The 12,551-nt window shown below is 36.8% G+C and overlaps 2 protein-coding genes across 2 annotated transcripts; one reads left to right on the forward strand and one right to left on the reverse strand.

The window, feature by feature from the left end:
* The first annotated feature begins 291 nt into the window (after positions 1-291).
* On the forward strand, positions 292-6,864 carry LOC103940735 (peptidyl-prolyl cis-trans isomerase CYP59-like). The gene is made up of 16 exons (XM_048574287.1): positions 292-378; positions 504-564; positions 917-1,023; positions 1,606-1,710; positions 1,842-1,959; positions 2,132-2,182; positions 2,818-2,909; positions 2,998-3,097; positions 3,334-3,456; positions 3,563-3,640; positions 3,734-3,780; positions 3,877-3,932; positions 4,224-4,264; positions 4,713-4,815; positions 5,730-5,865; positions 5,989-6,864. Exons 3-16 carry the CDS (start codon positions 926-928, stop codon positions 6,728-6,730), a joined length of 1,890 nt encoding a protein of 629 aa, XP_048430244.1. The 5' UTR covers positions 292-378; positions 504-564; positions 917-925; the 3' UTR covers positions 6,731-6,864.
* A 269-nt stretch (positions 6,865-7,133) lies between these two features.
* Positions 7,134-12,551, reverse strand: LOC103940736 (cyclin-T1-3). Its single transcript, XM_009350902.3, is given in 8 exon segments — positions 7,134-8,515; positions 8,853-9,004; positions 9,090-9,109; positions 9,111-9,266; positions 9,797-9,931; positions 10,541-10,622; positions 11,210-11,532; positions 12,360-12,551. Coding segments are annotated over 7 exon segments (1,746 nt in total). The 5' UTR covers positions 11,437-11,532; positions 12,360-12,551; the 3' UTR covers positions 7,134-7,541.

Here is a 12,551-nt window from a genome sequence, read left to right on the forward strand (position 1 = left end):
CGCAACTGCAATTATTATTTATTTTTAATCTCATTTTATTAATTTTGAATAAATTCCCACCCTCCGGCCTTTTCTTTTCTTTTCTTTTTTTATTTATTTCTTAAATTTGTTTCCTTTTTTTCAGCACAATTTTTGCCTTTTCGGGGTCGCCGTCTTATTTCGAAATTTGCGTGGGGTTTCCCTCCAAAATCCAAACAAACATTAGGCTTGAAACACATAAGCCCAATAGTATCTGGGCCCAATAGTATTTGGGTTAAACAAAGCTTTTTATATTTTGGCCCCAAATTAAAACAAACTTTATACCCAGACCCCTCTCTCTCTGTCTCTCTCTCTCTCTCTCACTGTTCCAATTGCTTGGGACGTAGCTCGAAAAATCAAGTGAGTTCTTCAGACCCCCCATTTCAATCGTAAAATTTCCCGCAAAATTTGTGTTGCTTACCTGTTGAGGGTTTAGGGTTTATCTTATTCCTCATTTCTTCTCCTTCTCTGTCGTTACATCGCAGAAGGATTACAGGAACAGCACTTCAATCTTCAATCAGCAGCTTCAACGAAGGAAATTGAAAGGTTTGTAAAAAAACCCAACTGTTATTTTCGATTTAAAGGATCTTTTTTCAATGTGAGAGGTCAAAGATATAGTCTTTTGGGATTTTTTTATTGGGTTGTTAGAGTTTCAATCTAATATCAAGGTAATGAATTTTTTCGCGTTTGCTTTCGATATGTAAGTGCTCAATTTCTGTTCTCGAATGAAAAATTGAAAACATATTAGGAAATTAATTATCGAAAGCGTAAGTTTCGGATTAAAATTGGCCCAATTTGAATTTTTCGGCTATATGTAGTGTGATTTGCATCAGTAGGTTTTCAGCTTAGCTTCAATTGTTATCGAAAAACACGGATTGAAAAGTTTGGTTGAATGCAGTGAGAGACCATGTCAGTGCTTATAGTGACAAGCTTAGGAGAGATAGTTGTGGATTTGCATACGGACAAGTGCCCTCTGACTTGTAAAAACTTCTTGAAGCTCTGCAAGTAAGTCTATCTTCACTCCTAATTACCGTCTAATCAATCGTGTTAAACTTTTTCAGTTTATATTGTGTTGATTGAGGGCATGTCTTTGTTATTTCAGCTAAAAAGTAAGAAGCTTAGCAAATAAATTAATAGTTATGGCCTGAGTTTCCTTTTTATTGGGTCAAATTTCATATATTTTTTGAGCAATCAACAATCTTTTTTACTTCAGCTATGGATATATGAGCTTTGAGAAAGTAAAAGTGGGTTAATGTTGATTTCTTTTTTTTTTTTTTTTTTTTTTTTTTTTTTTTGTTGAGGATATTCCGATATTTGTTGAGTTTTGAGATTCTACTCGGCCATGTTCAATTACTAGGTTATAATGTGAATTGCTTACACATTTTCACAGATATTTGTTGATTTCATAAAGTATCTTACTTGCCTCAGAATTTTTGGTACACCATTGTTATGGTTCTTTGGAATTGAATTTTTATTTAGAACCTAGCTTAATTATGAATCAGTGGTTTTGTAGTTTTTATTTCTATTTTAGAATATCATCTCATTACTATTTTTTGCCTCTTTTTTTTAACCTATATATCGATTCAGGATAAAGTATTATAATGGGTGTCTTTTTCACACGGTTCAGAAGGATTTTACTGCACAGACTGGTGACCCAACTGGAACAGGTTCTGGTGGCGATTCTGTCTACAAGTAAGGAATCTGCACACTCTGTTTCGTGCTATGCATATCTCATGTAGAATCTTTTAGTTATGCTGAAATATTTAAATGTTTTTCTCTTCTGTCTACACTTGAACTCACCTTGCACCATGTTCTACCTTCAGATTTTTATATGGTGATCAGGCACGCTTTTTCAACGATGAGATTCATCTTGATTTGAAGCATTCTAAAACAGGCACGATTGCAATGGCTAGTGCGGGAGAGAATCTCAATGCTTCTCAGGTATAAGATTAATGCTTTTCTGGTATAAGTTTGTTTTCCCTGCATTAATCTTATTGAGAATAGGGTTTCATTTAGTTGAGTTGTGTATTTTTTAAAACTTATGCTTTTTGGATGGTGAACTTTTCATTTTCAATAACATTGTGGTGATGCACTGATTACTTTTTTTTTCCAGTTCTACTTGACATTGCGTGATAATCTAGACTATCTTGATGGAAAGCACACAGTAAGTCTCCGGTCCCATCTACCAATCTTTTACTAACTGTATGTCTTGGAATTTTGTTTACCCAACTTTGTCAACTATATGGCATATACGATAGTTTTTCCAGCCTAAATGTCTTCAAGAATATAATGTATAAAAAAATTAGCAATATTTCTTAGTTGCTACATCTGGTTGATAAATGCTGGGTAGTAGGAGAGGGATGTCAATTAACTGATGCACTGACTTCATGTGGAGAATTGAAATTTTTTATCACCTTCCTGTGCATAGGTGCTTATGAGTTTGTGTTTCATACATGAGTATACGATTTTTCCTGTGCAATAGTCCTCTCTCTGATTGATGGGTTTACATGATTATCCTTCCTTGTGCGTTTATATAGGGTGTATTAGATATATCTATGATAGTAGATACCGTCTTCCAATAAAATAAGTAAGCAGATGGTGTATGCATGTCTGGTGATTATTTATTTTTTCTACCCCTAAATAATCCAAAAGAAAATGGATAATTATAGTCTTTTTGGTTTGGTAATTTCAAGTATAAGCCAAGCTACATCTTCTCCCCTGCCTTCTGCTAGTGGGGATTTTTCTCTTTTGTTTTTTGTTTGATGTCCGGCATTACTCAAGGAATGTATGTTATTGCAGATTTTTGGTGAGATAGCAGAGGGGTTTGAGACATTGACAAGGATCAATGAGGCTTATGTGGATGAGAACAACAGACCCTATAAGAATATCCGGTCAGTTCCTGTTTTTCCTTGCATATATTTTTCACTTCCTGCTTGTCTCAAGCTAGATTGACACTGTCACATTTATTTGTGTTAGCAGAATCAAACATACTTACATATTGGATGATCCTTTTGATGATCCTTCACAACTAGCTGAGTTAATTCCCGATGCCTCCCCTGAAGGAAAACCAAAGGATGAGGTAGAGTGACTAATTTCCATTGTTATTCCATATCTATCGGAGACTGTGATAACCAAAATGAAGATGAAGATGAGAAATAAATTGCTTATGACACTTGAAATCATGGTTGCGGATCTGTAGCATAAAGTTTGTTAATTTATAACCATTCCCAAAAGCTTAAGCTGTTTGGATACAAGCTAACCATTAATATACATTAAAAAATTAACAATGGTCTTACTCATCTCCCTCCTGACTAGGTTGATGATAATGTGCGGCTTGAAGATGATTGGGTTCCTCTGGATGAACAACTAGGTCCACTAGAACTTGAAGAGCGTCTTCGTGCCAAAGACGCACATTCCAGTGCAGTTGTACTTGAGAGTGTAAGCACCTCAATCATAATCCCATTCTTCTAGTTTCAGAGTGTGCTGTTGTGCAATCACATGTTAATCCTCTTTTGCCATTTTGCTTGTCATATCTGTATAACAGATTGGGGATATTCCTGATGTTGAGATAAAACCTCCCGACAATGTGCTCTTTGTTTGTAAATTGAATCCAGTCACTGAAGTAAGTAGTTCTCTTCTTTTCCCAGACTCCTCTTTCATAGTTTTAACATGTGGAGTGGTGCGTATAATTTTTGCTTTGGTACTTTCTATGCAGGATGAGGACTTGCACACAATTTTTTCGCGTTTTGGAACTGTTCAAGCGTAAGTATTGATCTTGTTTGTTAATTATTAGTAGGCTTTGGGGTTGGTGGGTTATGGATTGTAAAGGTGTGTGTAATGATATGTGAATGATGGCAGGGCTGATATAATCCGTGATTTCAAGACTGGAGATAGCTTATGCTATGCATTCATAGGTGAGTATTATATTTGATTCCTTATTTTTCTGTTTGTAGTAGGAAATACACTATCTCTTAACTGTTATGCTGGAGAATGTAGGGTTTTAGCACCTTTGTTTGATGAGTTCCAACAAAATTTCTGTCCTTTTAAATTCTGTTCACAATTTAATGCTTGACCATAAACCTTAAGTACTATAACGCTCTTTGTCCTGCGTTTGTTCTTTCTATTTAATCTCCTTTTAAAGCTTTTGAATGAATATTCACATTTCTGAGGACAAAACCTAATCACTATGACATTTGTAATGCCAGAATTTGAGACCAGAGAAGCATGCGAACAAGCATATTTTAAGGTACTGTGATCTAATATACATTTCCTGCTTCCATGCCTGGCAATCCTAGCTGATGCTCCGGCCATTTGATTCTTATTTTAGTTATTAGCTGTAGTAAGTAACAACTTCTATAGAGTTCATTATGATTGAAATCTTGTAGTTATGATCATGGGGAAAAGACAAACTTTGTTGCCCTACCAACAAACCCCTTGACATTTTTCTGTTTTGCTCTATAGATTTAATATCCTTTCTGTTGCATTTCCACGTGTATTTTTAAGGCACGCTCAGATAGTCCTTTCAAGTTAGGATTGCAAAAATTCTTGTTGCAGAGCGTATGTAAATCTTGCTGAATATTTTTGGCTTCTCATATGGATGCAGTTCCTTTAAAAAATAGAGTGCAATTATTTGAATATATGCTATATATGAACCCATCTTGCTTTTCTCGTCTTATATGACTTCTTTTTGGTAGATGGATAATGCTTTGATTGATGACCGGAGAATACACGTGGATTTTAGTCAAAGTGTTGCAAAACTGTGGTCCCAGTACAGGCGCAAAGATCAAAAGGGCAAAGGTATAGATTTTGAAGCATGCGGAAAACATTTATGCTTGGTTTCTTTTTGTCCATTTTTTCAATGTGTGCTCAGATGAAGCTTGTTTAATCACCTGCTATTCATAGGAATGTTTTGTACATCTTTCTGTATGCTATTGTTTTTCCTGTTCAGTATGTGTTATTGTTCTCTCGTTCTTTTTTTATTTTTATGATTATCATAATCAGTTAGGCCTACCTGTGGCAAAATTGAAGTGGACCTATGAAAATCAACTTAGCCAACATATGGACTTGTTTGTTGTGCAGTGAAATAAATAGCATTAACTTCATATGTCATAGTTGTGAAAAATCGATTGTAGAAGTGACATCTGTAATAGGTTGCTCAAGTGTGTTTTCTTGCATGATGGAATATCCTTCGGGGTCCATATCCAGAAGTTGTTTCATTCTTAGAAAAGTTCAATGTATCAGCCTAGTTGTTAGCGGAAAAATACAAAACAAAATTATGTAAACTTCTAAATTTGAAATGACTTGGTAATATCTTGGATCAATCATTGTTTTAAAGGGGTAAATTTCATGCAACGTATATTTGTTTGATAACTACCTGAGTGAGTAACAGTTACTCTGCTGACAGATCAAAATAGATGAGCTTGTATGCTCCAGGGCGCCTAGATGGTTTGGAGTTGGGTTTCTGGTCATGATTTTATGAATAAAAGAATTCAAATACGGTAAATTAAAGAGGAAATTGGATAAAATAAATGTTTTAGCAAATTCCTTGGATGTCTTTTTGTTGGAAAGAATTTGCTACATTATCATTGGTTTTAGTAAAATTCCTGGATTTATTTTCAAAAAGGTGTCCTGTATTTGAAATTGTATTGAATTTTTTATCCTCTAGTTCGAATATGTGGGAGTTTATCAAGTTTTATTTTTTGTGGCTGTAGGCAAAGGGTGCTTCAAATGTGGTGCACTTGATCACATTGCCAAGGATTGCACTGGTGATCCTGCCAACACACAGCAACCTCAAAAGTACATATTGAAGGATGATAATGGACAGCGTGGTGGCGGCAAGAACTCTAGGTTGGTAATCTTGCATGCTCTCTCTCTCTCTCTCTCTCTCTCTCTCTCTCTCTCTCTCTCTCTCACGCACATGAAAAACATGTTTTATATAAATATATTTCTGATATGAAATGGTTCTTGTAGTTATGATATGGTATTTGATGGAGACACTCCGGAAATTCCAAGGCAAGAAAAGAGAGGTCAAGGTCACAATAATGACTGTGGAGTCGAGAAACAAAGGATGAATAAGCAGAGTTCCGAGGAACCAAGGCATAGGGATCGAGAAAACAAAGACTCATGTTATAGGGATAGACACAGTGACAGAAGTAGAGGGTACAGAGAGGATTCAAGTCAAGACGGTAAAGCAAATCGATCCAGTGGAAGTAGAAGTGGTCGAGATCGTCTTGAAGAGGGAAGGGATAGAGATAGGCATAAGGACGGACAAAGAGACACAGATGACAAGACAGATCAGCGTGAGAGCAGAAAGAGAGATGCAGATGATGGTATCTATGCAGACAGGAGGGGTGAAAAAGATTACAGAAAGAGGAGTACAGACAGTGATAGAGAGAATCACAAGGAGAGGCAGAGAAACATAGATAATAAGGTCGATCAGCGGGAGAGTGGAAAGAGATATGCAGATGATGGTGAGAGGGGTGGCGTAAATTACAGAAAGAGGAGTGCAGATAGTGATAGACTAGTGGGACGGAGTAGTGACAGTGGAGATTATAGAAAGAACAGCGTAGAGAGGAGGGATGAAACAGACTATAAAAAGAGACATGTAGATGGTGAACGTCGAGACAAGAGAGACGACCGAGTCCATAAGAAAAGAAGTGCAGATGTTGATGCCCATGGAGGTACAAGGGAAAGAGAACATAGACGGCGATAATGACATCTTGATCCCGAGAAATGGCACGAGATGTATAATTTTAACCTCCGAATGTTGCTTCAGGACGTGTTTTTCCATTTGTAGCAGTGTACTTTTCTACCAAACAAGTTATAAAATTTTGGAGTTGGGATTTAGGTCTGTGTCTGAACTTTTGAATCAAATCACGGGGGAAGAATGAAATACCATAAACTTTTTTTACAGAGAAAGGAAATGGTGTCTGGTATTAAATTTTTAATCCCTGCTATTTAAAATTAAACGGGGAATAATTATTAGCACCGTAAAAATCATCTCGCGCTTCCTTTATTTTGTATTCAGGGGAGTGGAGTGCAAATAACTTTTTGAAGTGCAAATAACAGCTCTCGTTTACCAAGTTTGAGCAGAAAAATAACGTTGAACTGTAAAATAGCAAAAGAACAAATATTCATTCAATTCCAATGACAGGAGTTTCAATAGATATAACAACTGAACTGTTTAGACAGAATATCCAAAAGGGTTTCTTCTCCTACTTTTACTGCTATGATTCTACAATAAAATTAGCATCATCTAACCTATCGTACAGAGTTTACATCCAAACTTGTTTAGTAAGACATGAGATTCAAAGGGAACCTTTTAGCTAGAGTCCTTTTGGGGCTTAGATCAGCCTCTTCGATATTTCTGAACGGCCGAGGACGTAGTATACATGGAAGTAGGTCAAAAACATCAAACGATCTCCCATGATCATCACCAAAGAAATTGCGATAATCTTGGACGTGAACAGAAATTGAGAATTGAATCAAATCCTCGGGGCAAGCAGCGGACGTGAAGTACAACTTCACACATGATTCTCCTGTGAATGCCTTTTGTTATCTCTTTCTGTGTGTCCAACCCGGCCCACTCTGTTACGATCATCTGTATAATCACTGTGATTGCGGTGATTACGGTGATCATCTGGTGGGCTTCCTGCCTTTCTCTTGCGACTGCTTGACTTGGGTGAATGAAATACTTGTCCTGAATCAAGTGCTGATACCTCACCTTCTTCTATATTGTTAAAATGTGGTCCATCTCCATGTTCTGGCCTATTCGAGGGCTTCGGCCAGCTTTGCCTCCGGTCCCGCTTGTTTTTCTCACTCCCTGAAGCCAGTTCAATACCATCTTCCAGTTCTTTCTCAATCAAATCATCCTCATCCAGAAAATCTGTCTTTCGAGTAACATCAGCAACAGCTTTCCTTCGTTTCTCAAGTGCTGCCCTTACCTTGTCCTTGTCAATTTTTTTTATAGCTTCCTGAGGTGATCGGCCGTGTGCACTTTGCCTATTATCCAGATTTCGGCCAAAATGTTTGTCCTTTGGTTCCCGTCCTTCCCTTGTTTCACCTTTCCCAATATTGCTTTCTCTTTCTTGACCATCTTCACTATGTCCCTCTGATACAAACCTCGATACATGAGCTTCACCCACCTTCTCCTGGTGCGGTGGCGCTTCAGGGGGTTGAAGTTCAGCATCCATATTCTGCTCTGCGGCACTTTTCAATTCAGCATTTCTGTTGTCATTATTTTGACTTTGGGTTGTTCTAGCAGGTCCACCATTCTCAGCATATGACTGCTCAGACCCTTGCCTCAATGCTAGCTTTGAGGTCCCAGGTCTTGTAGCTCCAGCCTGCAAATGACTGTTGCCTGTTGCCTGTTCATCATTGCTGGTCGTAGGTTTTGCAGAAGCCTGATGAATAGCACCACTCACTGAACTTCCTTCAACGTCATTGGAAGGCAGTAACCGATTTTGTTCATATAGTTCCAGCATTTGATTGCTAACCTCTGCAGAAATAATTGTCAATTAGAACTCATATCAGCATAATAAAACTCATACCACCATATTCAAAAAGAATCCTAATTAATAATTTAGACATGATCATAAGAATTTTACAAAGGTAGGAGGTGGGGAGAGAAGGAGAGAATTCACTACTCTCTGAAACATTTTCTCTGTCTTATTGATTGGTTTGACACTGATTGACACAAAGAATAAAAGGGCCAGAAGTAATGGAAGAGTGAAGAGTGATGGAGTATATTCATCAGATGAAGAAAAAGAGGATGGCAAAGGACAATTTTGATTGCTCTGTAGCATCAGTAATTGAAATAAAACAAGGACACCCACCCTCCAATTGGCGTGGGGTGACATCAAACTCTTGCCACCAGACCTTCTCGCCATCTGATGGAAGCTTTACTTTGAGGAACTTAGCAGCAAGAAAAATGGCACCAGCCGCAATGTGGTGAGGCTTAAATTGCAAGCAAAGTGATGTCCGAAGTCTGCATGCCACATTCCAAGTTCAAGCAAGAAGAAACTGAAGAAAGACCAAGAACAAGAATGACAAATGAACTAAGAGATCCATACCCATCATTTACAAAATTCCACTGCAACTTGGGCAAGGGCATTTTGAGCTACTTTGAATTTCTTTATTGCCTCAACCAGGGGTTTATACGGATGGTGTACATTAAAATCGAAAGCAAGGGTTCCAAGAACAACCCTCTCTCCGAGTAAAATTAATTCTTTCTGCTGTTCATATACCTCCTGCATGATCGTTGCAAATGTATGAATAACCTAAACTGTTACAAAGAATAATAGAAACGTAATTGCATTACAAAACAAACAATAAACTAAATATTGGATTTGGATAGAGTGCGCATATCTGGGGAACATCCAAAAGTATGTTCTTAGGATAAAAGAAATATTAAGAAAATGGAAAAGCAATGTGGAGGTGAGAAGTAGATAGGAGGAAAAGCAAGTTGATTTTCAATCTAGGTGATTTAGCAGCTGACTCCACATTACTATTGCAACATGGGTATGCAGAGTCTTTGTACTTAACCTATAGAGGTAAGTAGGCACTTGGATATTGTATAACCTGAGGGCTGACTGATAGTAAGCAGCTGCGAACTTAGGGGAAATGATAAAGAAGAAGAATAATGGTTCACATATCAGGATTATATATAAAAACAATGAAGCCCTAAACAAGTAAAATCAGTAACATCAAATAAATATTTTTGATTGATAAAGTAGAGCAATGGCAGGTACAAGAACTAGAGTGATAAGTTGATAACTACCTTTTGCTTGATTCTATGAACTGCTGCGGGATCCTTTTTATAAATAATTTCATATGAGACAAGAATAACATCTTTCAGCGGCCTGGGAGTTTCTTCAACCTTCCCAGCAAGAAACATACACACCGTTGCGATGGTCTGCATAACAGTATAACAGAATTTAGTGAAGTGAAAAAAACTTCCCTTTTTTCGATATTAGAAGTCATTTTCCTATTATTTGTTAGATGAGAACTCTGTGCATTTCAACTTAGAATATGACCTAAAGTCAGATGTTTAAGTATGACCTTAAACCTTGCTGTTCATGTCAAGTACTTTCAGGAATTATAGCAATACCCAACATAAGAAAATCCCAGAAATATGAAAAGCATAATTCCAAGCTGACTCAGGTTTTCATTCTTTTGAGTCACTCACAAATGACTACCAGTAAGAATATACGTGGGGATAAACATCTTACTTCCTCATTGGGTACCACAAACACTTGTGACTGCTACACACACGCGCACACACATAACATCAAAAGGACCCTATTTTACAGAATATGACTTGTGAGGGGCTGTTTGAACAGCCTCTCAAATCCTGACAGACGAGATGCTTTAAGGGGCCTCTGTGGGTGTGTTAGTGTGTATGGGCCACATGTTAGTGTGTGAATTATGAAACAGGCACACAATGCATTACATATAAGTTTAAAGATAACTTAGATATAAGAAACTGTAGGGGTTGGGGACCATCAAGGTTGCTCATACTCACCCATCTATCATTCTTTGCATGGGATTGGCAAAGGAAGAATCGGTGGCAGAAAATTATGGCCGTCGCAATTGTTACCTGTGGTCTGCATAAGAAAATGTTCAGGATCAGAAATTATTATCATAAATTACGTGGTAGAATTTAAGTCACAAAAGAAAATGGTATTAAATCTACTATTCAGTAGGAGAACTCTAATGATACTCAGTTCCAATAACGAACATGCTCGTAAAGTTCAATACGGAAATATTGAGTAAGATTGAATTCAATATTTCTGTTTTAAAAGTTAAAAAGCATTTTGTAAGGAAACTAGTGCTAGTTATAGAAATATTCAGTGCTGATAACTAGCCCTTTAAATCCTACCTAATTTTTTGTATGTACATACTACATATACAGAATATAATAACCTTCTGCCAGGTGTCAGAAAACACAATTACTGACTTTGTCTGGATAACTAACATTGTATGATATAAATATTATTCAGGCACTGAAACAGCATAGTTCTCATCCAAACCCAAAGCTAGACCCTTAGCAATTCCCTTTCAACAGGGTATAATAAAGGGAGATGCACAATGGTTTACATAAAAACATAGAATGACAATCAAACAACAGTAACACTATTAGTTTGAAGATAAAAAGTGAGGGAAATGAAATTTATGGATAAGGCTTGCTCACACTTTAAGTCTCATCCCCAGGTCTTGTAAAAAAGTACAGTATGACTTGCGCAAATATGCCTCTTTTTTTAAGTCAATGCCATCTCGTTTAGATGGAGAGTTTTCTTCAATTTCCTTCCTGGAAAAGTACCAATTGGCTCCTTCGTCTGGTATGTCATGAGTGTGTTTATAGGAACCACCTTCACTCATTCCATAATTAGAGGAATCACCAGACAAGAAAGAAGCCATATATACCCTGTTCACCACTTAACATAAATGGCATAGACAGTTCATTCAGTTCAGTGCCGAAACTGTGAAGACTAAATCACAAATTACAGAATCTTCCTGCCAATAGATCATCAACATAAGTCAGGAAAAGTATCGTAATAGTATCACAAACTTTAATAAAGAAAAGGCAAGATCTGAACACGTGTAACTTTTTCATAAAGTAGGAGGCATCTCAATGGTATTATTCTTCCAAGTTTTGTTTATTAGCATTACTTGTGTTTTGGATTTCAAAAGCAAACCAAATTATATGGAAAACGAATTTCCAGGATCAAACTAACTATTCATCCACTTCCAGGATCAAAATAACTATTTACTTTCAGGAAATGCAAAAGAAAACCAAATAATTACCACACAACAGAATTATACATAAATTCCTTATCACTAATATTCTCTTAAGCTTTACAGAGACCTACATGTACCCAGAAATAAAAAATACAAATAAAAAAACCCATTAAAGAAACCGTGTACTAGTACATTGTCACCTCGTTCAATAAACAACCAGATTAAAAAAATAAAAATATTTTTAAAATTACATTCATTAAATTTTTGTACTAGTGATTAATAAATTAAACCCACATAAGGATATAAGTTATGTCATTATATATGGCTGATAATCACTCGGGCACTATAAAAAGAACCCTAATTTTTCCAATTAGCGAAGGGAAAAGGAAAGAGACACACACAAGTTCCGCCGAAGTCAATTACTTTTCTAATCGAAACAGAAAAGACCCGATATTTAGTTTGCGTAAAGTAGCAATCAACCCTAAATTTCATATAATTAGCTTAAACAATAAACAGGGATCAAATACTACGATTCGTGGGGTCGAATTGAATTGTGGAAACAGAAAAGAAGGAAAAAACAAAGCTAAACGAGGAATTGTTACCTCGAATTGACGAAGACGAAGAGCAGTAGGGCAGGAAAGCTGGCGAATTTTCCCAATTCGAATTTCGAAGTTAGGTTTTCGTAGTGTGGAGCAAGAGCAAGAGGGAGAGGGAGGTCGATGTTTCAGTGTTTCGAGGGCCACCCTTGGGCTTTCCTTTTTTGTGTCTTCTGTTTTGGTTTTGGTTTTGGTTCT

Source organism: the organism of the source record quoted next, unplaced genomic scaffold (assembly GCF_019419815.1).
Source record: "Pyrus x bretschneideri cultivar Hongxiangsu unplaced genomic scaffold, Pyrus_bretschneideri_v1 Contig7, whole genome shotgun sequence".
NCBI classification, from domain to species: Eukaryota; Viridiplantae; Streptophyta; class Magnoliopsida; order Rosales; family Rosaceae; genus Pyrus; species Pyrus x bretschneideri.